This window comes from Lasioglossum baleicum, chromosome 16 (assembly GCF_051020765.1).
Source record: "Lasioglossum baleicum chromosome 16, iyLasBale1, whole genome shotgun sequence".
Lineage (NCBI taxonomy): Eukaryota > Metazoa > Arthropoda > Insecta > Hymenoptera > Halictidae > Lasioglossum > Lasioglossum baleicum.
This window is the reverse complement of record NC_134944.1, coordinates 10,935,175-10,962,342: the sequence shown is the minus strand read 5'-3', so window position 1 is coordinate 10,962,342 and position 27,168 is coordinate 10,935,175. Positions and strand designations below refer to the sequence as shown.

The following is a 27,168-nucleotide window of genomic DNA, read 5'->3' as shown; positions in this document are numbered from 1 at the left end:
ACCAGCTCACGAGAGCCAACCTAATACCAGCTCACGAGAGCCAAACAAACCCCGCACACGAGTGCGAATCTAACCAGCTCACGAGAGCCAAACTAACCCCGCACACGGGTGCGGCCTATAGGCGATTCGGGTACCCCGGGGACGCGACACCCCGTACTCACTCACGGCACCATCCGTGAGTGAGCCCCTGGGGGACCTCCGATCGGAGGAATGCCAATTTCAAACAAGATGAGAAAATTTGTAGGAAGAGGGACTTGTGAAACACGACATATTTACAATGATGATATACAATCTTAATATATAGATCGTATATAACTAACTTCAAAATGCACTGTAGTCTTCTTCTTCTTCGTTGATGTGTCCTCTTTGGTGTGTCGTCTTTGTTAGCAGCGGGCTGTTGTAATCTAGCTGAAACAGACTAATCGTATTTAGAAACAATGCAGTTGCATACGGAATTAAATCACGCACACGAAAGCGAATGTAACCAGCTCACGAGAGCAAATATAACCCCGCACGTAAGCGCAAACCTAACCATGCACATGAGCGCAAGTACAACCAAAGAACCAGCTCATGAGAGCAATTGTAACCCCGCACAGAAGTGCGAATACAACCAGCGAAACAGCTCGTGAGAATAACTATAACCCCGCACACGAGTGCGAAAACAACCAACGAAGCAGCTCACAAGAGCAATTATACACCTGCACATGAGTGCGAATATAACCAGCGAACCAATTGACAAGAACAATTGTAATCTTGCACATGAGTGCGAATACAATCAGAGAACCAGTTCATGAGAGCAATTGTAATCCCGCACATGAGTGCGAATACACACACAACCAGCGAACCAATTCACAAGAACAATTGTAATCGTGCACATGAGTTCAAATACAACCAACGAAGCAGCTCACAAGAGCAATTATAAACCTGCACATGAGTGCGAATACAACCAGCGAACCAATTCACAAGAACAATTGTAATCCTGCACATGAGTGCGAATACAATCAGAGTATCAGCTCATGAGAGCAGTTGTAACCCCGCACAGAAGTGCGAATACAACCAACGAAGCAGCTCACAAGAGCAATTATAAACCTGCACATGAGTGCGAATACAACCAGCGAACCAATTCACAAGAACAATTGTAATCCTGCACATGAGTGCGAATACAATCAGAGAATCAGCTCATGAGAGCAGTTGTAACCCCGCACAGAAGTGCGAATACAACCAACGAAGCAGCTCACAAGAGCAATTATAAACCTGCACATGAGTGCGAATACAACCAGCGAACCAATTCACAAGAACAATTGTAATCCTGCACATGAGTGCGAATACAATCAGAGAATCAGCTCATGAGAGCAGTTGTAACCCCGCACAGGAGTGCGAATACAACCAACGAAGCAGTTCACAAGAGCAATTATAATCCTGCATACGAGTGGGACGCTCAAAATGTAATTTTTATAAAGAATAAAATTAATAAATTTGAAGAAGACTCAATAGTCTTCATTGAAAGTCTCGATGAAAATTTCAAAAGTATGAAGGACGAGTTTAAAAAGACAAAGGAAGTTTTGAAAAATATTAGTAATCAAACTTACCGTTGTTCCTTGAATTGACAGTTGAAGGTAGGCCAGGGTAACTGTAGATGACCTCTAGTCCACCTCTGGTCCACCTCTGGTCCCTCCGGTTCTCCGGGCGCTCCTGGTCCCGCAGCACGTCCGCTCACGCTGGTCCCCCCGCCCCGACTGATGGAGAGCTCTCGCCAAGTCGCCGAGCTCGAGCGGCGCCCCCCACTCCGCCGAATATCGATCGATGTCGATCGCCGTGGTGTTCACCTCTGGTCCACCTCTGGTCCACCTCTGGTCCCTCCGGTTCTCCTGCCGCTCCTGGTCCCGCAGCACGTCCGCTCACGCTGGTCCCCCCGCCCCGACTGACTGACTGACTGACGGAGAGCTCTCGCCAAGTCGCCGAGCTCGAGCGGCGCCCCCCACTCCGCCGAATATCGATCGATGTCGATCGCCGTGGTGTTCACCTCTGGTCCACCTCTGGTCCCTCCGGTTCTCCGGGCGCTCCTGGTCCCGCAGCACGTCCGCTCACGCCGGTCCCCCCGCCCGGACTGACTGACTGACGGAGAGCTCGAGCGGCGCCACCCACTCCGCCGAGCTCAAGCGGCGTCCCCCACTCAGCCGAGCTCGAGCGGCGCCCCCCACTCTGCCGAATATCGATCGATGTCGATCGCCGTGACAATTATTGATAAATTTATTATTTCCAGCTGGTTAATGTTTATAACAATTCTATTTTACAGCGATGTCCACAAGCAATCCCTTGGCTATCTGACCAACTAATTTTTTAGTCAAAGTGGATAATAGTATTCGTGATACGGAATAACTTTTAAACCATAATATTCGCTCGCATTAATTTATTCGATACAATTCATAGATAAATTTATTATTTCTGGCTGTTTAATGTTTATAACAATTCCTTTTTCTAATGATGTTAACGAGCACTCCCTTGACCACCTTGCCATCTAATTTTTTCGTAAAAATAGACAATAAAACTCGAAATATGGAATAACTTTCAAACCATGAACATTCGCACGCATTAATTTATTCAAAAAAGTAAAGTCTTTTCAAAATATTTCTGTCCAGATCGATTCTTGGAACATTTATGTATAAAAAAGTGAAAGGTAATAATTCTCGTTTATGAAATGTTTTGAAATTACAAACTGAGGTGTCTCGTATAAAATTTGAAATAGGAATTGTTGATTTTCCTAAAAAATTATGCTTCAATAATATATTTCTAGGAATTCTTTGTCCTTGAGTTTTGCTTTTAATATTGAAACCAACATCGTCTGAAATATCTGCTCGGTAAAGAATGTAACAATTCATGATGATCAATATGGTTCCGTGACAATTTGCCTTCTCACTGTCGAGAATCTCCTCGGTAGCCTTCTGCTCCGACGAGATCATGTCGATTGCCTTCTGTTTCTTACTCCGGGAAGTACTTGTCGCAAATTCTCGAGACGCTGTATTTATAATTATAATCAGTAGACTGCGGATCTTTATGCATTTATGGCTCCTGAATATTTTCAAAAAATAGTAGAATATAAAATTTGTAAGAGTTTAGTACGAGATTTTTATTTATTTCAAATCTACAAAGGCTACCACTGAAAACAAGATTTTATTTGATTTCACATCCCTAAAATTCGTCTACAAAAATTTCAAATTGCATTAAACATCCGCAGTTTCTATATATATGCATAATATAAAAGATATTTCAGGTTTATTTTTATATCATTAGCAATTGAAATCCACCAATAGTAATACGTCCGCCATCATTTTGTACACGCGTCGCTATTGGTGAATTCTTAAGAAAGATTTTTAATTATTAATTTCATAATTGAAAAACGAAGACGATACAATTTCTGTTTTACCCCCAACTTACTGTTTCTTTTTATTATGAAAAATTATTTACCCGTTTTAATGCTGCGTTGCATGACCGTGTTCAGTGCCTAAAAGGTTGAAAATACTGGACTTCACTTTTTCGATTTTGTCAACGCGTGTGTTTGGTGCAGTTTGGTGGTCAACACTCTCTGGTCTTACAGTTTATAACAGTTACATTTAATACTTATATTTTACTAAACTCGAACTATAACTAAATATAATAAGCTTCGTAAATAGTTTAGTTAGTTGGATTAACGTCATCGCGTTCTTCGGAGCAATACGAAAGTACGATCGCGTCGTTTATCCGCTTGTTATTTTTCGATCAGATTTTTGCAAGAATCCGTGGCACTAAAACGATTAATCTATCGTTAAACATTCCGATTATATTAACAATAAAACTGATAATACTCGGTGTATTGGAATAGCTCATTGTTAGCGTTCCGATCGTTGATATTCTTCGCATTCAGCAGAGCGAATTGTTGCTGTTTACTGAACACGTGTTCACTGTTAAATGTTTTGTTGCAAACGTATTTATTTTATATAAATATGGGGAAAGGACGAAAGAATGCGCCGAAAAAGAGTTTTGCAGCGAAACGTCGAGAAAAACAGAAGGTATGAATCAGTTTCTGATAAAAGAAACACCGGCTTCTAATTAGAGGTTATGTTCGGCATACACATACAAAGTATTTGTAAACTTATTCTTCTTGCAATCTTGTTACACTATCAAACAATAAAAGAATAATATAAGAAGTATAAAAATTTGGAGATCAAAAAAGTATTTCTACACTTTTGATTGACACAGTCTCATAAATGTGTATGTATTTAGTAGGGTGGAACATGCTGAAAATTTTTGTGCGAGATTATATTTGGGTAAAAAAGTAATTTTTGCAAAAGACGAAGTTAATCGAATAAGAGGAAGACGTGGCACATTGACGTGAGAAGGTTACAATAAATATGAAATTTTATATGAATGGGAATATGTGGTCCACCAGATATTACCACCTTGATTTTCGTCATTATTATTATTCGCAGCGAGGAATGTTTATATAAGATTGAATGGTTTCGAGAGATGCATACTTTGGTGTTGTGAGTTTTTTTGTAAGTGAACGCGTAGAAAAAATACAAAGGTGATCAGTATTTTTTAAAATAGGATCGTATGTCTTCTCGTGCACAATCGATAAAGCTTCGTATTCTCTACAAAAAAGGATTAATTGTAATATCGAAAAACCATTAGTTAAGGAGATACGAAATCACAGCTCTCTTGATAATGTTAAGAACTCAAATACCTTATGGTCATTTTTAAGTGATTTGTCATTACATATTTGGCAAACAATGTGACTCTAAGAATTATGATATTTTTGGATTCTCCATTTATTATACTTTTAATATTGTTATTTTATAATGTATGATTGGAAATTGTTAAAATATCATTGGTTAATACAAAAATATTGCGAGAAAGCTAGTATACGAATACTTTTTAAAGTCACTGCTAAGCGTATTCTAATTCTATCAGTTTTAAATATATGTAATTATTAGACAGCAGATATTTATGCAATTTTCAAGCTTTGTAGACAAATTTTAAGAAAGTGGAACCAAACAAAATCCTATTTTCATCTGTAATAGCATTTGTAGATCCAAAATAAATAAACATCGTACTAAATTCTTGTTGAATTTGATACTCCAGCGTTTTTCGAAAATTTTTTATAAGCCATAAATGCATAAATATCTGCAGTCTAGTAATTATACACTATAAATGTATGAGGGTCCGATACACCTGGGAAAACATTCGAGCTCAAATGTTCTTATGACTTTGACTTTGAAAAATGATTTCACTATAAATGTATGTGGATAAGAACACATAAAATTATTATAATTTCTACAGAAAAAAGACCTATGGGATCAAACACCTCACCGCAACTATGCAGACATCATTAGAGAAAATGCAGACTTCGAAAGTTATTATAAAACTCAGGGAATCGTACCAGAGGACCAATGGGAATCATTTATGGTCACAATGAAAAAGAATCTTCCAGCTGCTTTTCGAATTACTGGATCAAAAGTAGAAGCTAAAAGATTACTTGAAACTATCAAAGGAGATTTCTTCAAAGAAATCCTAAACGCGAGTTTAGAAAATGACTCTGAAAATAATGAAGACGGAAAGGAGATATTACACTGTCTGCCATTTTATCCTGATAATTTAGCTTGGCAGTTGCAATTAACTAGGAAAGATATTAGGAGATCTGAAGCCTATTTTAAACTACATAACTTTTTAGTTGTTGAAACTAATTGTGGGAGTATCAGTCGACAAGAGGTGGTCAGCATGGTACCACCTTTAGTATTAGACGTAAAACCATCACACAAGGTATGTTAATCTACTAAGTTTCGTGTTTTTAAGAAAATGAATTAATTGTATTGGTATTACTCGTTACTTATTCACTTATTTAAAGAATGTGTTACTCGAAAAATATACCATATCCAAGTGGGCTTATAGGATGGCTATAGGCTTTTTGATATTACATGCTTTCCAAGATATTATCATAATTTGTGAAATAATAATACCATAATAATAGTATATGTTGTTGTTTTTCAAATATTTTTAGGAACTACAAATACATAAAAACCTGTAGTTTACTTATCAGATTTCTTTTTATAAGGCAATGCGTAAGGCATTCTTTGATAAAACGAATAAGTAATAAGTTACTTCAGAAGCAAACTCCTATTAACTCGGTTTTAATAATCTATTCGCTTATAATTAACACAAGTTCTCATAGAAATGAAAATTATAATTATTTTGTATAGGTTTTAGATATGTGTGCTGCACCTGGATCGAAGACAGCTCAACTTATAGAAATGGTACATCCCGATGAGGGAAATGAACTTCCAGGTAGATGGAAGTTTTTCATTTGTATCAAACATTCGACAAAAATTAATTTTTAGATTTTCTTTCTGTAAGTTAATTTTCTCATAACACTTTACAGAGGGTTTTGTAATAGCCAACGATTTGGATAATAATCGTTGTTACATGCTTGTGCATCAAGCAAAAAGGCTCAATAGTCCAGTTATTTTAATTACAAATCACGATGCTTCTATGCTACCTGACTTAATGTTTACTCAGCCGGATGGTACACAAGAAAAATTAAAGTTAGTGAAATTTCTGGTGAAAACCATGCAGCATTTATGGATAATGTATGCTTACCCGCTTACTTATAATATGCTTGTTATTACAGGTTTGATAGAATACTTGCTGACGTACCATGCAGTGGAGATGGTACAATGAGAAAAAATCCAGATATCTGGTGTAAATGGAGTCCAGCGAATGGTAACAACCTTCATGGGTAAATATCATTTATTAGCAGGGATGTGGGAGAACCCGAAATTGTTCTCGTACACCTTGTTTACAGTAATCCCGCGATCTAATTGTAAGCGCGATGGAGCTTCCCAATCTAGGCCTGTTCGCCTACCCCTTCCTATGATAACGTTTTAAATATTGAACTATACGATATGGGCCTTTTTGAGAAGTTAGAGCAATTGGTTTACTACATGATGTGAAGAGATATTTTTACAAAAATTGCAATTGGTCGGAATTGTGGAGAAAATACTAAAAGTTGCATTTTACAACTCTTTAATGTGGGCCTTTATCGAAAATTTAACAAATACGTTTTACAGATCTGTGTCAATTAAATGTATTGTGAGAGTTTCATCGAAATCGGTTGACGCTGAAAAAAACGACAAACATTGAATGACGTAAGAATCTTTAGATTTATTGCAGCCGAAAATCGTCTTCATTGAGGTCGAATTTTTCATCGTTCATTACACAAGCAAATATAATTGGTATTATATCATATTTGGTATCATCTTCATTAGAAAAATGGCACGAATATGTTGGTCAAAGTCCCATAAAAAATTAATGAAAAATATGTTATTGGATTAGTTATGTTTACACTTCTCGGCGACCGTAGTGGGGATAGTTCTGGTACAATTACAGGTCAGACACTTGGGACATTTATCGATAAAACACTGTGTTCCTTCACGATCTCTGTCACAGCACAGAACCGAGAATCGGCTTAGATCGCAGGATTACTGTATTACTAAACGATACACAATTCGACTTGTAACATAACTTGTTGCTGTGGGTTTACAGAATTCAGTATAGGATAGCGAGGAGAGGTTTAGAGCTATTGGCAGTTGGTGGTAGAATGGTATATTCTACTTGCTCGTTAAATCCAGTTGAAAATGAAGCTGTTCTTCACAGGCTTCTTCTCGAAACGGGAGATTCCGTGCATATAGTTGACGGCAGGCATTTGGTTCCTGGATTAATATGTGATCCAGGTACGTTATATTATAACTAGACAGCGGTTCTTTATGGAAAATAAAAATGTTCTACTTGAATTGCAACAAACCGGAGTGCACTAGAAATTTATTTTCTTTCTTAATATGTTTAATTGGTTGAAAATAATGTAATAGTACTTTAAAATTCTTCTAATGTTGTGAATCACATCTACTCAGTTTTGTCATGTATAAAATCCGCTGTCTAATTATAACGTGTGCCATAAACGTTGAATAAATAACACGATATTTCTAACTTGTCCATTAATAGGCGTGTCACATTGGCTACCGGCGTCGAAAGATCTACAGTACTACGAATCATGGGAAGATGTACCGGAACAATGGCAAACACAAGTTCGACCAAAAATGTTCCCGCCAAAAGCAGAGGATGCGGACAAATTTCATCTGGAACGATGGTAAATCAAAATATTCAAAGTTTTCACACGATTGTTGCTACTTTCGCTTTTAAAATTACATAGTATGAGGATATTACCACATCACCAAGACACCGGCGGTTTCTTCGTGGCCGTTTTAGAGAAAGTGAAGACATTACCTTGGGAATCGTCTGACAATAATTCTGATGATAATGAAGCCACTGAAGAAGTTAGTCTGGAGGAAGAGGCAGAAAAGGATAAAGATAACAATCTAGCCCCAGGGAAAAGACCATTAAGTGATGATCAGAAGTCACGAGGCCCAAGAAGGAAACGTAGAAGAGCTAAAGGATTTAGGGAGGACCCGTTCGTTTTCTTCAAAGATGATCAGGATGATGTGTGGTTATCAGTTAAGTAAGTAGAAAATATTATATCGGGTTCTCTCTCTCTCTCTCACAACATGCGTTTGAACCTTCGACTTTCAATATGTATTTTGGTATAGAGTTGTGTGCGCTGAATAAAAATTGGTAAACTATAGTTTTCAATTTGATTTGAGGGAAAACTTATGCATTAATACATTCGTGATAAGTAGACTGCCGATCTTTATGCATTTATAGCATACTTGAGTAGATGAAATTGAAAAAAGAAATAGAAGATGTCAATATTTAATTTCTCCTTCATTGTGAAATCATTAAGGGAAGAAATAACATTGAATTAGTTTGTATTTCTTGCAATCGATTTAACGATATAATTCATTTATTCATCCCGTTAACGAATTGGTTGATATTTTTCAGGAAATTCTATGATATATCCGACGAACTGGATCCTAAAAGTTTGTTAGTACGAAATTTAGGTCGTAGGAAAAAAAACATTTATTATACATCACCTGAGATTCGCAACGTCGTTCTTTCCAATGAAAATCAGATAAAATTGATAAATACTGGAGTGAAATCATTCACACGTTGCGACAGCAGGACTGGGAACAAAAATAACTATTTCCCATACAGGCTTGCGTGGGAGGGCCTACAAACTTTTATCAATTATATTGGCGATAGTAGAAGGGTACGAATAAATAAAGAAGATTTGGTAACACTGTTGCAAAACAATAATCCTTCGGCAGCACCCGAGATTGTGAAACTTCATCCAGATATACAAGAACGTTTAAAGCATCTTGGTAATCATCTTAACGTTCCCAAAATATATACAGTGACTTCCACTAATATTCGGACACTCTTAGAAAGACTATAACTTCTTTAATATTCGACCATACGATTTGAAATTTTTTAGGAAGTTAGAACAATTGGTTTGCTACATAACGTGAGTAAAATTTTTGGAAAAAATTGCAAGCTATCGGAATTGCAGAGAAAATACTAAAAGTTGTATTTTTCAACTTTTTTATGTGGGCTTATAGGGAAAATTTAGAAAACACGTTTCGTAGATCTGTATTAATAAAACATTCTAAAAATGTCTGGAGATGGTAAAAATTATATTGATGGGAGTCACTGTACTGTATCGTAAAATTTGATTGTGACAATTCGTTTCTTGCTAATGTAGAAACTGGAAGTTGTATTCTAATTTATGAAGAAGAGGGGTCTGACGATCCGAATCCGTTGAAATTAAACATAGTAGGATGGAGAGGTACTATGTCCCTCAGGGCTTATGTTCCTTTAATTGACGCAATACATTATTTACGTTTGTTGGGAGCTGATTGTTCAATGTTCGGTATGTATTTATGAAATATGTGCTACTCGACATACGATAATTACTTTCTTCGAAAATGTTTGTCTTAGAAAAGAACAAATTCAAGCAACGTCAGTCGGAGGAAATAGAGAATAATAAACCAGAAGCTACGAATAAAGAAGAAGTTATGAATGTCGTGGACGATGATGACAATAACGTTGCTGAAAAAGAGAACGACTCAGAATTCGGTATGTATTTATGGAATATATACTACTACTCTACGCGCGATATTTTCTTTATTTGAAAAGTTTCGTTTCAGAAGAAAACAACATTGAAAATTCTGATAAACTCGAAGCTACTGTGAAATCGGAAGAAGCTGATGAATCAGAAGTTATTATCACATCGGAATCTATCACATTGGATTAAGGTAATATTGAAACAAATGTTACTGATTAAATAATAAGTGAAAATAAGATTTCTGAAGAAGGAGGACGATTTGAAAATACTAAACGTATCGCAAGAATAACACGCAATTTCGTAATATAAATTGCTGTTTCTTTAATGTCATTATAAATATCAGTAGCATGTCTTAAGAGTAAAAAATTTTTATTTTATTTAAAGTTGTGTAAGATGGTGCTCCAGTCGTTGAAGTCCAAGAAGAGTATCAAGACGGGTCATATTTTAATATGGCGCGATTAAACATACTACAATATGAGTAATGGAAATAAAATACTTCTACAGGACAAGAAAGTTGCAATGGTCTTATGGGAAAAAATGCCGTGTTTACTATCCATTTTCTATGAAATAATTTATGAAATTACATATATAATTCTGAGTTATTTGAGCGACGAATACCCTTTTCGTTCTTTCATCATTTTCGGCCACTAGGATACTATTTGACTGATTGGTTATAGTACAAATATTATTATAAACATGGCCGGATGCTGAGGAATCATTCATTCAAAAAACGGCGGTCGCCATAACGTTCAATAATATGTTCGTAAACTGTATGGAACTCCTTTTCACTACCATATGTTAAATTCGAAAAAGATGAGTACTTGTTGCATCTCGTTGATATTTGCCTCGGACTGGTCACACGAGCATTATCTTTTTTATGTTCATAATTGACGAACAACTACACATGTTAGTTTAATCATGTACATACAGATTAAATCTAAAATAAACGAAAATTTACAAATCTTCTTGAAATCATTTCTCCACCATATCTACAAAACAACAAGTGGAAGTTAAATGGTTTTCAATGACACAACGGAAGCGGCTTTCTCGTAGGGTACATACGAAAACCAATTGTACAACAATTGTAGAACAAAATTTATTCTGTAACGATTTGAAGGGAAGATTTCTGAAATACAGTGACTCCCACTAATATTCGGGCACTCTTAAAAAGACGATTACTTTTTAAATATTGAACCATACGATTTCAACTTTTTTGAGAAGGTAGAACAATTAGTTTGCTACGCAATGTGACCACAATTTTTTAAAAAAATTGCAAGTTCAAATCTTACAGTCCAATATTAAAAAAGTTATCGGTTTTTTAAGAGAGTCCGAATATTTTAATGGGAGTCAATTTTCTTCGACAAATGTCACTTCGACATTTACATTAAAGTATTTCCAGAATTAATGTTTTTTACTGCGAATGGCCTTAAAAGCGTTTTGTTCAGACCAACGAGTTCCATCAAGTAATGCACTAAAAGACATAATTGACCTTCATACGATCTCTACGTATGCACCAATAAAAAAAAGCTATGTGTAAGCGAAGACTCATCGTTCAAATCAGTCAAGGAGATTGATCTAAAATGGAACACTCTGCGTACGTATCATGCCGTTCATATAAAAACACTTGTGTGACCACAGTCCCAGATTGCAAAAGTATGTTAGACGTTCTTGCTTCGTTTTCAATTTAGTCGATAACAAGATTCCTAATATTCTAGAGGCTAGAAGATTTCAACTTACGATTAGAAATTTTGTTTTAACACAGAGACATTATCTACTAATGAAGGACGGGTTTTGCTATTAAATCGGAAACAAATACTGGTACAAATATGAAAAATCGCTGGACAGCTCATAACACATAGATAAACTATAAAAGGAACAAAAAGTAAAAAGTTCTCTAAAAATTTTTATACTCCGAGGTCTTCGAAAATTGACGATTAATGTTAGTAATCTCTACTGGTTGGTGATGTCATCTTCCCGCCAAGATTTTGAGAATTGGATGGAGACTTCGAACCTGTGGATAAAGTAATCTATGAATAATGCATCTATAAAAATGGGGTGCAAAAATAGGTTCCTAGACGTCAACAATTCTTAGTAATAAATAACCTTTCATTGTAATGATTTATTACTAACAAATAACGTCTACTGTGAACCCAAAAAGTACTTGAACACTAAATGTTCCATTCTCGAAAAATTGTCAATGTTTAAACTGTGATAATTTCGTTTAAAAAACTAGTACGACGATAAATTTGGATTAATTTTGAAACTTGAATTTGTGCATTTCAAATACTTTTTGGATCCACCGTAGACGATGTGGTACGAATAGTATTGTGCGACGAACATAAAAGTTTCCGACACTTACAGCTTTTTAATAATCTGTTCCGTGGGTTATTTGTACAAGGATGATCACCCATGAGATGCTCTCTCCATTTATTTTGATTCACGAGAATCGAGCAGAGTGGACAACGGTCGTAGCCCTCGATGGGTTCTGTAATGTGTACATAAGTTACAAATAATTGTTTGCATATTTTAATGTTATGTACTGTAGTAAGAAAGACGATTCTATAGAATCTATAGCTGAGCAAAATTAAAATGCAGATGGATCCTTTAAAAATATTTATACTAATCACTAACATATTTTCTGTGTAAAATTGTGTCTATGCTTTTCTTAATTTTGCTCAGCTAGAACCGCGTTTGATGAACAATTTATGATACGTACTTGTACACTTATTACTTTTCCTATGCTCGTCGAAAGAGTTCTCGTGAATTGCTAGCTTGCACGTTTCGCACTTCACATAATTGCTTCGCATATCACATTCGTCTGTAACAGACAGTACAAATGTCGAATGAGGAGGAAGCGTTCGCTTAAACAATTTAAAGCAACCAAGTACTTACTCAACAAGTGAAGATTCAAGTACGAAATTTCTACCACTTGCTTGCACGATTCGCATTTCGTCAGCATGGGACAGCTTCTCCAATAATGAATATTCAGCCCTTCCTCCGAATACCCCTGCCCCTTCGAAAGGCAAAATATGCACATCCTATGAAGAAGACAAGCGCATAAAGAATTATATGAAATCATTGAAATTTTCGTGGCAACATGCAATTACAAGTCGCTCACTTGTCTCCCTTATGATCTGTACTATTTTCGGACGGAGATGTTATACTCGTTGAGCTTCCGGTACTGACGACAGGACTCGTTCTCGAGGGCGATTTCGTCAAGTTCGCTACATTGTTCTCCGTTGTCTTCGTTCGCGTCGGTGTCGTTGTTTTGTGGCACGCTTCCGCTTCCTTTTTCCTCTGTTGACAATACGTAAATATAAATATCACGACTGTCTACGCCCGGAGTGAATTAAAAGGGGACAACTCGCATAACACGCTGGAGATATAGAACGATTTTTAAGAGTTACTAGTTATCTCAATTTTTGGAAATAGAAAAAGACTTTCGATCCGAGCACTGGGAGAGTAATAACACCGAATGCTATCGATTTACGCAAGGAAATCGGTTTCCTCAACCGGTCACAAGAGTTGCCCCCTCGAAGATCTACCTGAAGATCGATGAGATCGAACTCGTGGAAAAGTTGACGGTACAGCAAGTTTCTTCTTGTGATGTCATCGTCCGGAGGCAATTGCTTGCGGACCAGTCTAGGATTGACTTTGTATACCAGCACCAGGATCCTCTCCGAAACTTTCCTGACCGCTTCTGCCGGGTGGTGCAGTCCCGAGGAACCCAGTTCCGACAAGGTTCGACACGTGAGTCCACTGCAACAATTACAATATCTTATCAGAGTAATTGCGTTTTACGGCTGGGGGCTTAATGAGGTGAATGGACCTCTGGAAATGACTCTCACAAGAACGTCTTGTTGAAAATCATTTACAGAGGCTGCGTAATGACAATGAGGTAGTAGGGGATGATCTACAGAACTACAGTATATCCATTTTAAATCGACTCGCCGAAATATCTCAACAAATATTTATACTAAAGTTAATCGGTACAGAGGGGATATAATGTGGTATAAATAGTTTCTGTTTGTGTGTCAAAGAAATAGTGGACGACAGTTCAAAGTCAAGTTTAAATTGGAGCGCTGTAGTTTTTTATTCATAATACGAGAAGAATTCAACGATCAATATTTTGTTTGCAGGAGTATTCGCAAAGAAAATATTTACACCATATTATATCCCTTTTCATACCAAACAACTTTTACGGGAACGTAATTTTAATACAGTGAAGCCTTGACCTAAGAAAACGGAAACCGCAGGATCTACGAAAAACGAATATCCCCTCCACTGCGGAGCATACCCTGCGAGGGGTCGAGCAGTATAAGCGGTGTGAATCAGTTCTAGTCCAATTGGAAAACTTCTTTAATTTTCATTACTTTTTGATGGAACTTTCACCAACTTATTTGTGACATTTGTCTAATTAAAATGACAGCAAACACGATATAATTTGAATTGTATTTAGTGTAATTGTAAATAAATAATTTTGGTTTAATTGACGCCATGCGCAGTCCGCACACAAAGAAATAGTAGAACCACAGGATTTAAGAGACGGCACGAACCCGACGCTTTCTCTTAGATCAAGGTTTTACTGGATATGTATTCAGTGCTATTTGATATTTTACAGAGTCAAGTTAAAATAGACAATTGGTATAATTTGTTTTTTGAAAGAAGAGACATGCAGCATCAGTGATATTGTGAACAACGATCGTCCCATAGAACGCAGGTCTCTTCATTTAAAAAAACAGACCATAGTAGTTAATGTAAAATCCATCAGCAGAGATTATGTTCTTCAGGGTCACCTTTGTTTGTCGGTAGATATCCCATGGTTGAGAATCAGTTGCTCCACCATCTCCAGCCTACTGAGAGCTAGCCGTTGGTGTGTACTACTGCTGACCGGCCTCGTTAAATGCACCGGTATTAAATGCAATTCCCTAACGCACTTGCAGTCGGCCATGCTCAGTATCGTGTGCACAGCCATGTTGTGGATTCTCGGAGTAGTGTCGCCTGATTTAGTTAACAATTCCGGAAGAAGACGTTCCACGCTTCTTGCGATTTCGTTCGACGATACCCTGAAAAGAGATTGATGTGAAAGAGGCTGGTGCATTAACACGTTTATACAAATCCTCTTCAGTGACGTACTCCAATATGTAAAATACATTGATAAGAAATGGTTTGTATTTTTTATTTAAATCTTTATTTTATCTTTGTTTCTTGTTATTGATTCAGAAAATTTTTGTTTTTATTTCAGATATTCCAGCTTCAATTTTCTTAGTCTGTGTATCGTCGTGGAATACTAAAGAGCTCACCTGTCTGTCGCGAACTCCGAAAAGAAAATCCTAATTAATTGCGCTGCCAGACTGTACACGCTGTAGACCTTGTCCCTGAGAGCTCTGTGCAGCAACAAAATTGTAGCTCTGGCCGTTTTGTTCGCAGAATGCTTCGACACTTCCGAATCGAAAGTCTTCAGCTCCTCCTTCAGCTGCATCAAACCTTCTTCCTTGTCCGTGAATTGTTTCGAGTAAAATTTCTCCACCTAAACGATGAACCTGTTAATCGTCAGTGTCGAGGAATCGGTGGAAAAACCGTTTTGAAACTTGCATCACCATTTCCATTCCGAAGACAGCTATGGGTAACGCGGCCTGCTTCTTTTCCCTGTCGTTCAGCTTCGAGATCACCTTGGTCTCCGTGTTCTCCATGTGGCATTCCCTTGTGAACTCGTTCGTGTGCGAGCTGAAACACGATCGTAATTAAAGGGTGAGTACATTGTGAGTACATATTTACGTAATTTAGATAACAATCTAATTTATAAACAGGTACGGATATCCCCGCCCTCGCTCTGCGAAACCCTGGTAGGAGGGGCGCCTTGTGGTCGTTGCAAATTATTATTAGTAATTTTTGCTGTACTAGGGGACACTTCATGATTTTTTAAATTATGCAACTAAAGTATAATGTGAATTTAATTTAATTACTACGGAAGTGTTAATTATTTCTCGCTTTATTTTCGTTTCTAATACTGTTAATTTATGAATCACATAAAGCAAAGAAAGTAAGGTATCATATTTTTTAAATTTATTTAAGAGAAATATCGCGTATTCAGTTCAAAGGACCCCTACTATTTCGTTAATTTTTTGTTTAAATGTTTGTCATATGGAGTTAATCGATTCAGCAAATGAGTGGCTCAAGCATTGTAAAAATTGAAGATGCATTACTGTCTCAAAGCAGGAATCGTCCTCTCCTCGTAAGCTTCATAACTAGATCGAAGCGCCGGTCCTGCCGACTTTGTTTTCCGTCTGAGAGATCCCTTGTTGCAATTGTTCTGTCTTTCGACGACTCCATTCGTTGGACTGTCGGTAACTTCTGTCAAATTAGAAAAAGTATTTAACTCTCATATGCTCATCAAAAATAGTTGCATGAAAGAGACCACGATAATAATTCACCTATTTTTGTTGTACAGTTTAAAGTGACAAATTATGTTTCATTTATAACGTCACATTTTGCCTAAAATGTTTTGTAAAAAATCACGGTCCTTAGTTTATTCTGTTGCAGACCACAGCTACATTCATACTGATTAATAAATAATTTTCTTTTTTCATGTCAGATTAGTTAGTAAGACCGAGATCGTGTCAGCCGTCGACTCATATTTTTCGAAACGTACTGTATAAAACACTACTTTTAAAAAATCGTACATATACATCAAATACCAATAGAAATGTGTGCAAAATCCGAATGCAAAAGGTTCAATAGTTTTTCTGAAAAAAATTCCGAAAGCCAGAGTCATCCCTTAAAGAAGCACATCTCGCAACATGGACAGAAAACAATGTATAGCTCATGTAATTTTGATTATTTTTACTTTAGAAAAATCGAACATATACTTCAAATACCAATAACAATGTGCACAAAATCCCAATGTAAAAGGTTCAATAGTTTTTCTGAAAAAAATTTCGAAAGCTAGAGTCATCCCTTAAAGAAGCACATCTCGCAACATGGACAGAAAGAGAGCAATTAGTTTACAGTATGTAAAAATGGGTGAATTTTCACCGTGAGGAACGTATGAGGATTAATGTGTGAATACAGAGGGAATTAATAATCAGTAGAAGTGGTACCAGGGCTGTTCGGCTTTTGATGCAGAGGTGAAACAGGTGGTTGATGAGCGGGACCAGTTGGTGATATAGCTCCATCGCGATTGGGTGGTATTACTAATCTCGGCGGAGACGTAATGTCCTCGGGGGCTGTAGTAGTGTTTGTAGTATCCACCGAAACCGGCTCTTTACCCTCTATCGAAGATTGGTTGTTTTTCTCCAGGGGCTGTTTACGTACAATGGGAAACACACGAGTGAAATCGAAATAAAATCCGAAGACAATAGACGCTTCCGGTACACTTTGTAGAATTAACCCTTAGCACTCGAGTGGCGACTCTGAGAGAGAGAGAGAAACCACTAAAAATTGCTGTACCATTATTCAGTATATTGTTTACACTATTAAATATGTTGGTATCTAACCAATTGCTAAACATTTAAGTATTGTACAAGTTATTACATCAATTTCATACCCATGAAATTTAAAAAATCATAGGGAATGGAAATACAGGTCGGAAGAAATAATTTTCAAGTCAAAGTAGCTCCGAGTGCAAAGGGTTAACCTTTAGAAAGCGGATGTATCTAGTAACTTATTTGTTAATCTCTTTTAAAACTAGTTTTGCAGTTTTCGAAAAACTGTTTCGAAAAATTGATTACACGAGGACGAATATACAGGACGTTGCACTAAAGTATGACCCCCAGAATATCTTCTTTAATTTTGACAAAGTAAACAATTGTTTACGTGTAATTTGAATGGTCTCGGTGCTACGGGATACAACACGAAAATATATGTAGTTATTTAAAAAAAAGCATGGATGACCTTGTAATCTTGATACCATTCAAATTGCACATAAAAAATTTGACTGTAGCTTTAACTAGACTGTAGTTAAATTGATGTTTTCGAAACACTGGATCAAAATAGATCCAGCCTCCTCTTTTGAAGGGTTGAATGGTTCTATGTTCTATCCAAGTATAAATGTATACTTACGCCATGAACTTCTAGCAAGTCTTGCACCTCCAAACTTTGGTATACTTGTTGTCTATATTGTTGCGCTTGTGCTTTCTTCGCTTTGGCCTTATCGTAATCCTCTAACGCGATCGCATACTTTTTCTCCAATTCGTATTTCCCAAGGCGTTCTCCGGCTTTCCTCAGATTTTCCATGGCTACCTTCAGCTTCGAAGCGTACTCGAACCTTTCCTCTGAAAGTTTAATTTTACTCATTTACCTTAATTCTCTGGGGTACAAGTTGGATAAATGGAATCAACGAAGAAAATTGTTAGTTATTTTTATTTTTAATTGCTCAGCATGTCGCGTTGATTTATCGAGCACAAAATTGCATAGAACGAAAGTACGTCATTTATTCAATGGAAGGAAAAGTAAAAATGGTAAAAGTGGAAATTATGCAAAACTGGCATTTTCTGTAGTAGCTGTAAATAACAGGAGTCCAATCAAAATTACTTTTCGTTCAGAGTTTTAAGAAATTGCAAGTAAAATAACATCGTGTTTTTGAAGTTTCTACTATTTTATATTTTTACAAAACTGTATAAAATATACAGTCTGCCAATCTGTATGGATAAATAATTACAAAATATGGGTAACGCGAATTGTAGTAATTTTCTGTAATAATGCAACAACCTTGTAATTTATTAATAAAAGTATATACAAATGAAAGTGGACCCTATGCATACATTGGCGGAAGTTTCCTTGACCTGTATAGCTAAGAGGGGTACTTGACCAACACGCTGCAAATACGACGATGATATTTAAGAAATTTTATTTCGGAGAACTGAACACCCATATCTTTTTTAAAACTTCCAGTTCATGTTGCTGCACATCTTATAATGCAGAAACAAAATTTTTGCGTTCAGAGATATAAGGTTTGGTATTTGAGTTTTCAACAGTGTAACATATATGTTGTACTTAAAATAAAACAATGGAGCAATGGTATGAATAAAAAACATATTAGTAGACTGCCGATCTTTATATTGGATGAAATATAAAGCAGTAAAAGATTTTACAAATTCAAGAATGTTGTAACGTAGTCTTCCATGTAACAAAGTCGTTAAGGGATGAAATCAATTTTTATGTTATTCCGGCTTCCCACAATCAATGCAGAACATTTTTACTTTGCATAAAGATCCGCAGTCTACTTATTAGGGATGGTAGAGTTGGATGGAACATCCTGTACAAAATGGTGGTCGTAACACGCGCGTGACTAACAGCGAACTCGTTAAAATAATGTCTATTATTTATTTAAAGACGAACCTTCGACCGCCTGTAGTTTCTTCGCCTCCATCTGCCGGATGATTTTCGCTACCTCGCGATCAACGTACATTTCGAAGGCTAGATCGTCATAGGGAGATGTGTAATGAGGATTGTACGGCGCGTCCCCTTGACCCGTTAACTCCTGGCCGTAAGGTTCGCCGAGGATGTTGATAGCGATAAGACCGACCTGCAATTTCCGCGGACAGGTAAGCCGTTTCCCTTACACAGTTCCTACGAAATTCATTCTCTACCTGCTGATAAATATTGTGCGCGTTGCTGTGCGGTTTGTGTAGTCTCAACTTCAAGGAGACTGCTTCCGTTTCCGGAAGCGCGACGCTCTTCAGTTCCCTGCTTTTGTACATGGTTGAAGCGTTATCGGACAACGTGATGTAACCCAAATAACTGAACTCCGTCGTAACCGACGCGTTCTCCTCCACTGATGTCCATATTTCCAGCTTCTCCGCTGCAATCATTTTACCAACGATTAAACCTAACCTTTGGATGGCGGGATTATTTTCTCAGACTTAAAAATTAATTTCTACGGCGATAGGTAGACAGCGAATTTTATACATTTACGACTAGACAGCGGATTTTATGCTAATGGCAAAAATCAGTAGGTGAAACTTAAAACAGTAACAATATTTTGAAAATGTAAAGAATACGGAGACGATATTTTCAATCTTTCAATTCTTATATATATATATACAAATAATATATAAACATATTATTTTGGATAATGAAAAAATGAGTAAGTGTAATTTAAAACAGTAGTACAAACATTAGAAGAATTTAAACAAATGGTTATATTATTTTCAATCTATTTAACATATTAAGAATATAATTTTCTATTTCACTCCAGTTTGCTGCAATTCGGGTAGACAAGTACTTTGCATAAAGATCTTGTCTCGTGATAAGTGTGCTTGTTTATGGTCTGTGCAATGTACAGTGCACATCCGTATAACCTTCCCCCTCTACGACGCTATTCCGCACGCTTCTGCCACGGGCCGGTCACGTGACTAATCCGGTATTGGCAGAGAGAGAGAGAGAAAGTAATTTTTTCCCCTCAATTCGAGTCAATTCCCCTCATCTGCAGAGTCTGAATACAGGGTGCACCATTAAAGTGTTGCAAGTTGTTTTCTTAGAATCTAATGAAGATGTCGACTTCATTTTTGTTTTGCCACACACCATTCGTTAGGGCTTTCGAAGAAAACCCTCTGTGGCAAGTTTCAAGTCCCCCCACTACAAGGGTAGTTACAGGTTGAGCACGGTTTAATGGATTATGCTCTATTTATAAAATTCTGAAATAATTCACTGTCATATGTGCTATTAGGTAGAATGGTCATGGATTTTTTCGTAATTTTTTGTTGAGCAGAACAGAAGAAATAATTCACTAAACTGTGCGCACCCCGTAACTACCCTTGTGGTACCGACTTGAAAATTGTCATAGAGGGTTTTCTTTCGGAGCCCTGTCTGTCGAATGGTATAACCAAAAATGGTGTCACCATTTTATCCGGCTATAGCCTTTCACAAAATTGAATCAATTTAGTTAATGGAAGCAAAACTGGAGGGTTGTGAAACTGATCATGGTAAGAACTCTTTCAAACCTTCTGTGTCCTACAAAGTTTATACAAATTCAGTTTATGCATTTATTCATTTATTCAGTTTATTAAAAAATAATTACAAAATTAGGCCACAGAATAGGGGTATATGTTCGATCGGGCAGTCAAAGTGTTATATTTTCTGAGGGGAATGATAAAAGGTAAATTTTTGTACGCTATTCAACGCAGAGTAGAATAAGAAGAAAGGACGAATCAAGGAGAGAAAATGAAAATTGCCTTGGGAAATCGGAGTGAGAGAGTTAATTCGATTTTCATTCGTAACTAAATCACTTTTCAGGGGACATCAAGAGTTGTGCAATCTTGAGATTCTGCGAAACAAAATTTCAAACGTGGAGAGCATTATTCAACTCACAGAAATAAGTCGGAAATGACAATATTATTATTGGTATCATTTTTATCTAACAAAATCGTATATGTTTAGCATGCTTTCCAATTGGATTTTATTGAGAACGTAATTTTATTCTAGTTCTTTATTTATTACCATATTTTTTATTTCTCTGACGATAAATTTTTCAATTATCTTGAAAACGAAATTTCATTTGACGCTTGTTTATCTATTAACGTATCTCTTTGTTGTTTTGATAAATTTTTGAACTAAATTTTCGCGAAACGAAATTTAATTCGACGTTTCCATTTATTGACGTAACTTTTCATCGTGTTGATAAATGTTTCTCGAGAACGAAATTTTATTCTACATTTTATTCGATACAGAATAACGTTTTATCATTCGTGCCTTTTGTATTCACATAGAAGCTATTCAAGCGCACGTGTGCACGTTAAATTTACCTATAAAGGCTATCATGTGTGTAACTTCACTGCACGTAAAATACGTTTTAAGAATCACAAAAATCGTAACAAATACTAACGCTTTAAATATCAGAATGATCAGATTATCAAGAGTAGTAATATGTATTATCATAAAATACACCAGTTCTTAGGTCCTCTGCCAAGAACATAACGGGGGAAGATAATGATGATAGCTTCTAAGATTGGGATTTAATTTTCTTAAAACGAGACTTTAAAGGAAAAATTGGTGTCTTATTTTTATCTATCAAATCATCGCGTTCCTTATCGTTTTATCATTTCTATCACATTTGAACTTTATTTTAATAGTATTGAAAACCATAACAAATAGTAATATTAATTTTTTCGGTGTGTAAATAATCAAATCATCATTGACGATAATGTTATCATAAAATATATCAATTCTCAGGTCCTCTACCAAGAACATAACAGGGTAAGCATGGAATTATTAGGGTAGTTTTTAGGGGTGAAATTCGATATTCCGGAAAACGAGGCTCCAAACGAAAAATTCAATTTTCACTACATGTAAAATTTGTTTTAGAAGTATTAGAAACCATAATAAGTAGTAAGACTAATTTTTTTGAATACTTAAGTAATCAGATTATCAATATAGTAATAATACTATCATATGTTTCTTATTATTTTTAATCAAATTATAAAATTTAATGTATTAAAACCTATAACAAAAATAGTAGCATAGCATTAATTTTTCGAATACTTAAACAGCCAGATTATCAGCAGTAATAATATTATCATAAATAACAGACGAGAGATCAGATCTTCCACGTTCTTTTATGTAATCATGTGATGACAATGATAATTTGATTTTCTCAAAAAGCGAAGCCAAATGATAAAATCTAACTTTCTAAAATGAAATCATCGTCAGTTGTTTCATAATTCCCAGCACACCCTGAATTTCTAGCGAACAGGAGGCAATTAAAAATGATATACCAGTATTTTTAAACAATGACGACTCACGGATAAGATATTGGTGAGCTAACACTTGTATCCTAGTCAACTTCGTCGGTCCATGTAGTCGCAGAATGAGTTCTTGAGGGTATGCACATCTTCTTGAACTCTGCCAGCCCCTTACCGTCGGTCCATGAACGTTCAGTTCCAGCGAGGAGTGTCTGTCCTCTTCGCCTATGATTATTTAAAAATTACAGATACGTAGTAGAAACGTGCGATAAACGTAAATCACTTCCGAAATTACATAGTGGTTTATAGGAGGGTAGTTATTCGTTACGGACATCGAATTAGAATTTCAAGCGCTACTCCGATTTAAAACTGCCCACGTCACGCTATCCGGCAGGATTACATCGTTCTCCTTCACGAGCAAAAATGGAGATGCCGATGTGATCGATAATGTTTTAAATTATACTAGGTGAACGGTCAGCACGTAACGCAGTCACATTAGGCACACAACGGTTCGCTGCACGCTTCGCGATCATAACAATTGAAGACACCGCGTTGCTTCCGCGGTTATTTTTACTTTCGAAATGTCAAACTCGGTGATTTAATCGGCCCAAGTAGAAATCGCTCGCGGCCTCGCTCGGCGATTCCGTGATCTGCACGGAAACGTGGAGAAGAAGCACGTGTCGTTTCGTCGCTGTTAATCCGAGCATGGTTCTACTAAAAAGAAAGAAGAAGAAAAAATAGAACAACTTTCAAAATCGAATACTTCCGGGGGGGAAAAATCAATGCTCCCGGTGCCGGGAACGTTTGCTACGCGGCTTTATGCGACTGGACGTCGTTCGAACGATCATCATCCACGCTTTCTTTGTTCCACCGAGAAGCACCCTTCGGCATGTTCAGGTGTGCGAGAGGAGGAACGTTTTCGCGCACGATTATCGTCGAGGTTATCGGCGGTCGAACGGATATCACAATCACAATCTGATGTCCCCTTACTGGTGGCGTACACGACGTGGAATCCGATTTTTCTCGGCATGGTCGTGGTTTCTGGCGACGAGACTGGCGAGGTCCGGCGAACAGTCGGATATAAAGAAAATAAATAAAGTTACGGCGGGAGAAGGGGGGGAGAACGAGGAAAACGTCAAAATCTAAAAGGCACAGCCATCTGAAAGCTCGATAAGGGAGAGCTTGCAAGATTCACCCCGGCGCGCAGGCAACGCCACTTGCACGTCTGGCCGCGGCGAAGCTTGCGACAGAACTGGCCGACTGCTCCCCGTTCTCGCGAGCGGAAACTCTGATCTCCCGAGACTCTCCCAAGCATTTTCGATTGTCACCGGTGTCACCCTCTCGTGTTTTCGACTCCTTTTGCAATCCGAGCGAGTCGAATGATCAACTCGAACGCTACATTTACCACCCTTTCCTTCTCGATCGCCTAACTTTTTACAATAGGTCTGATCAAAATGATGAAACATCCCCCCGCGATTTTTAATGTCGTGCTCGATTTCGGACAACAAACTCTGTTATTCGCTTGCCCGTAATTGAACTCCGTTGAGGTTATTTTATTATTTTTATTTTATCATGCATTATTATTAAAAATTGGAATTAATTGGTGCAGGGGTCTCCGCTATATATATAGATCTTGACTTTTCGTACGTGGCACATTGTGGCACCGTCTTGCATTCTGCCCAAGTCGAAATATAGACTGTAATTTCGTAATGGATCAATAAACGGAGGCTGCGTGACGTCAGAGGGTGCGGCGAGGGTGGAATTGCTCGCGAGAATCGTTATATGTGTTTCGCGTCGTCCATTCACGACCACGTGCGCACGGGCACGTGCTCCTTCGTTTTTAAGTCGAGCGCCTCGATTTATGTCAATTTGTGCGCTTTTTCCCACGTAACTAAGTCGTCATAGAACGTAAAAACCATATATGTTTATTCTATAAAAGCATCCACTGATGTACAATTGTTTACTCTATATACGCTGTAACTTATATATTTTGTTCGTAACATAGGGAATGTTGTCCAGGAATTATGAGTTCCAGCCCAGACTATGTAGTAGCAAAAAGGTACAGAAGACCTTTCACAAATTGGAAGATTTCTGATCCACCCAGCTTCGATTCACCATAAACACGATCTACGAACGAGATTGGTACTTCTCCTATGGTGTAATTATATTGCCTAGCCCTGACTATCATTTCCATCTGGAATACGTATCCCTTCGACACGCAGGATTGGATTAATTTCTCTAACACTTCTTTCTTATACAGCCTGCAAGAATAAGAATTAAGTATTACCCTATAAAGGTTACGCATATATATAGTAGTTGTGTAAGGTTGTACCTAAAGCTTCCCGTGAGGTCACTGGCACCCGGTCTCAGAAGGATTTGTGTTAAGAAATTTGCCCCTCTACTTATCACCTTTCTTTTGAAGTCCCACCCATAAACGCCTCCACCGTGAGCATACCTTGTGCCGCTAACCACATCCAGGTCAAGATACCTCTGCTGCTCTATCATTTTAGGAATGAATTTCGGCTGAAGAAGATAAGATTATATAAATTTCAATTACACCTGTAAACTAGGCATGGGCAGCAAGCGTTCCTAAGTACAAAGGTCATCTGAGGAAGAAGACTCGCAATCCTGTTTACAAAGCTCCTTTGTTTAGCATCTACTTTGAATAAGCTATTTTTATTATTACAACTTCAAAAGTTAAATTGAAAAGAAAGCAAATAAAATATCGATAATCCTAGATCTCTTCAGAAAACTATGTTCTAAACCTTGCAAATTTACCAGTAGTAAATCAGCTTTGTTATGCCTGTGTAGCATACTCTAACTAGGCGCTTTAATTTTGACAGTGCAAGGGATATGTTCGATAGAAGACTCTGTGCGCATGCCTGACCTAGATTAATTGTTTACAAAGGAAAATATGTACATGATGAGACAGATCGGCATCCATGATGACAATGAAATTTCCTGTAGCATGTTTAATTCCATGCATATAAGCTGTTCCCAGTCCAAGCTTTTTCTCCCTTGGTCTCAGTACTATTTTATCTTCGCCGTATACATTTTGTAGCTGTTTAGCCATGTCCAACGTTCCATCAGGAGAACCATCGTCGATTACGATTATCTCATAATCAAGTTCGCTAAAATGTTGCATATGTTCGCTAGACTGATTAATATTTCATACTTCAGATATTTTAAATCCTTTATTCTCATCCGACAGGAGTTACTTTATCCGCAATTGAGGTTATGTTGGTATGGTAGTTACCTCTCATCCATGTATTTGATGATAAGCCAAATGATTATAGGTAAATTTTCAATCTCGTTGTACGTCGGGAGTAAAATCGAGTATTTGTCATTTTTCGTTAACTCCTTTATCTCTTTTTTTGTCTGTTCTTTTTCTACCATCTTGACAGTTTTCGGCGCACGGATGGCTCTGGATGGCTCCTTCCTTATCAAGTGTCGCACGTCAAATCCACGCGGTTCTGGCATAGACTATAGACTTGATCAGTATAGATATTGCATCTCATGGGTATTTTTGGCTTGGTCACGGGAGACCCTGAGAGCCGCTGTACCATTTCGGTGTCGCGCATCATGTTACCGACACAGATTTAGGCATATTTAAATAAATAATTATTTCAATACAAATTTAAGTAACACGGGAGTTATTTGTTATTTGGATATTCACATAAAAACCAAGAATAATTATTTATCATTTGAGCAAGTCTAAATAAATTATTTAAAATAATAAAGTTAATTGTTATTTACAAATACAATTTCAACTAACTAGTCAATTTCAAGTAAGAAAATAATCTTTTATTAGCAAATAAGAAATAATAAATAGATCACTTTTGGCATTATTTAAATAAAAAGTTTAGTTAATATTTGCAATTACAATCAACACGTTTATTTATTATTTAAATAAAAATTTCGCGCATACCCGGCCAAAACAGTAACGTATCTATTTATGTACATATGTATATTAGGCTGATGAGGTAGCAGAGCCTGAGACAGTTATATTGGCGGGAATGTACCGAAACAATCTGTTCCGGAGAAAAAGACTCCAGAACGTGTCCTACGAGTTATAAAATATACACAAATACACATGTTATACATTCATTTTTCAGAATCAAATCATACCAATTTTTAGAATTCTGTGAGGTGCTCAAGGTACCCCATTTTATCGAGAACCTTACTTTACTGAGGTTACTTTACTGAGGCTGAAATCGCCGCGCATGCGCGAGAAAAGATGCGCCATATCGGAACACTGTGCGCTAGAAAAGTTGCACCATATCGCAGCAGTGTTGGACGAGGCGCAAAGCTGAGCACATACCAACATGGCGCTGCTTTTACCTGTCACAACAATTAGAATCGCTCAAGTTTAAACACGCGAAAATTTTTGAACACTAATCTACTTGGACTTTTGACATTTTCTCGCTAAAATCTACAGGG

General features: G+C 37.1%; 3 protein-coding genes across 6 annotated transcripts; 1 reads left to right on the top strand and 2 right to left on the bottom strand.

Moving 5' to 3' along the window:
• Window positions 1-3,404: 3,404 nt before the first annotated feature.
• Window positions 3,405-11,010, top strand: Nsun2 (tRNA (cytosine(34)-C(5))-methyltransferase Nsun2). Of its 2 annotated transcripts, none has more exons than XM_076441023.1 (13): window positions 3,405-4,046; window positions 5,317-5,796; window positions 6,234-6,318; window positions 6,413-6,575; window positions 6,662-6,769; window positions 7,576-7,763; window positions 8,032-8,176; window positions 8,240-8,545; window positions 8,926-9,305; window positions 9,686-9,853; window positions 9,922-10,059; window positions 10,134-10,238; window positions 10,433-11,010. In XM_076441023.1, exons 1-12 carry the CDS (start codon window positions 3,981-3,983, stop codon window positions 10,235-10,237), a joined length of 2,331 nt encoding a protein of 776 aa, XP_076297138.1. In that variant the 5' UTR covers window positions 3,405-3,980; the 3' UTR covers window position 10,238; window positions 10,433-11,010. The 2 variants fall into 2 exon arrangements, with proteins under 2 accessions (XP_076297138.1, XP_076297137.1); XM_076441022.1 differs by having other exon boundaries at window positions 3,406-4,046; window positions 10,131-10,238.
• On the bottom strand, window positions 5,317-24,002 carry LOC143217159 (centrosomal protein of 104 kDa). 3 transcript variants are annotated; one of them, XM_076441018.1, is made up of 16 exons: window positions 23,719-24,002; window positions 22,789-22,953; window positions 19,639-19,850; window positions 19,388-19,574; window positions 18,110-18,321; window positions 17,149-17,350; window positions 16,255-16,402; window positions 15,649-15,775; window positions 15,352-15,578; window positions 14,845-15,114; window positions 13,594-13,825; window positions 13,167-13,345; window positions 12,941-13,086; window positions 12,765-12,866; window positions 12,408-12,533; window positions 5,317-12,059 (listed from the first exon to the last, which is right to left on the bottom strand). In XM_076441018.1, the coding sequence occupies exons 1-16, from the start codon at window positions 23,756-23,758 to the stop codon at window positions 11,989-11,991; spliced, it is 2,646 nt and encodes an 881-aa protein (XP_076297133.1). In that variant the 5' UTR covers window positions 23,759-24,002; the 3' UTR covers window positions 5,317-11,988. The 3 variants fall into 3 exon arrangements, with proteins under 3 accessions (XP_076297133.1, XP_076297134.1, XP_076297135.1); XM_076441019.1 differs by having other exon boundaries at window positions 13,594-13,807; window positions 23,719-24,001; XM_076441020.1 differs by lacking the exon at window positions 23,719-24,002 and adding an exon at window positions 23,024-23,707.
• Window positions 24,003-24,637: 635 nt separating this feature from the next.
• On the bottom strand, window positions 24,638-26,223 carry Dpm1 (Dolichyl-phosphate mannosyltransferase subunit 1). The gene is made up of 4 exons (XM_076441024.1): window positions 25,985-26,223; window positions 25,649-25,859; window positions 25,061-25,251; window positions 24,638-24,989 (listed from the first exon to the last, which is right to left on the bottom strand). The coding sequence occupies exons 1-4, from the start codon at window positions 26,206-26,208 to the stop codon at window positions 24,770-24,772; spliced, it is 846 nt and encodes a 281-aa protein (XP_076297139.1). The 5' UTR covers window positions 26,209-26,223; the 3' UTR covers window positions 24,638-24,769.
• Between the last annotated feature and the right edge of the window lie 945 nt (window positions 26,224-27,168).

Bases quoted from the DNA above. Each gene is read 5' to 3' on its own strand.
- Nsun2 (XM_076441022.1), top strand. From the start codon at position 3,981: ATGGGGAAAGGACGAAAGAATGCGCCGAAAAAGAGTTTTGCAGCGAAA. The intron at 6,319-6,412 runs GTAGATGGAAGT...AACACTTTACAG, and splicing joins TGAGGGAAATGAACTTCCAG to AGGGTTTTGTAATAGCCAAC. The intron at 9,854-9,921 runs GTATGTATTTAT...TGTTTGTCTTAG, and splicing joins AGCTGATTGTTCAATGTTCG to AAAAGAACAAATTCAAGCAA.
- LOC143217159 (XM_076441018.1), bottom strand. From the start codon at position 23,758: ATGCCGAGAAAAATCGGATTCCACGTCGTGTACGCCACCA. The intron at 22,954-23,718 runs GTAAGGGGACAT...AAATAATCATAG, and splicing joins CCACGTCGTGTACGCCACCA to GCGAAGAGGACAGACACTCC. The intron at 12,534-12,764 runs GTACGTATCATA...TACACATTACAG, and splicing joins GAAAAGTAATAAGTGTACAA to AACCCATCGAGGGCTACGAC.
- Dpm1 (XM_076441024.1), bottom strand. From the start codon at position 26,208: ATGCCAGAACCGCGTGGATTTGACGTGCGACACTTGATAAGGAAGGAG. The intron at 25,860-25,984 runs GTAACTACCATA...GCAACATTTTAG, and splicing joins ATCAAATACATGGATGAGAG to CGAACTTGATTATGAGATAA. The intron at 25,252-25,648 runs GTACATATTTTC...TATCTTCTTCAG, and splicing joins ATGCCGATCTGTCTCATCAT to CCGAAATTCATTCCTAAAAT.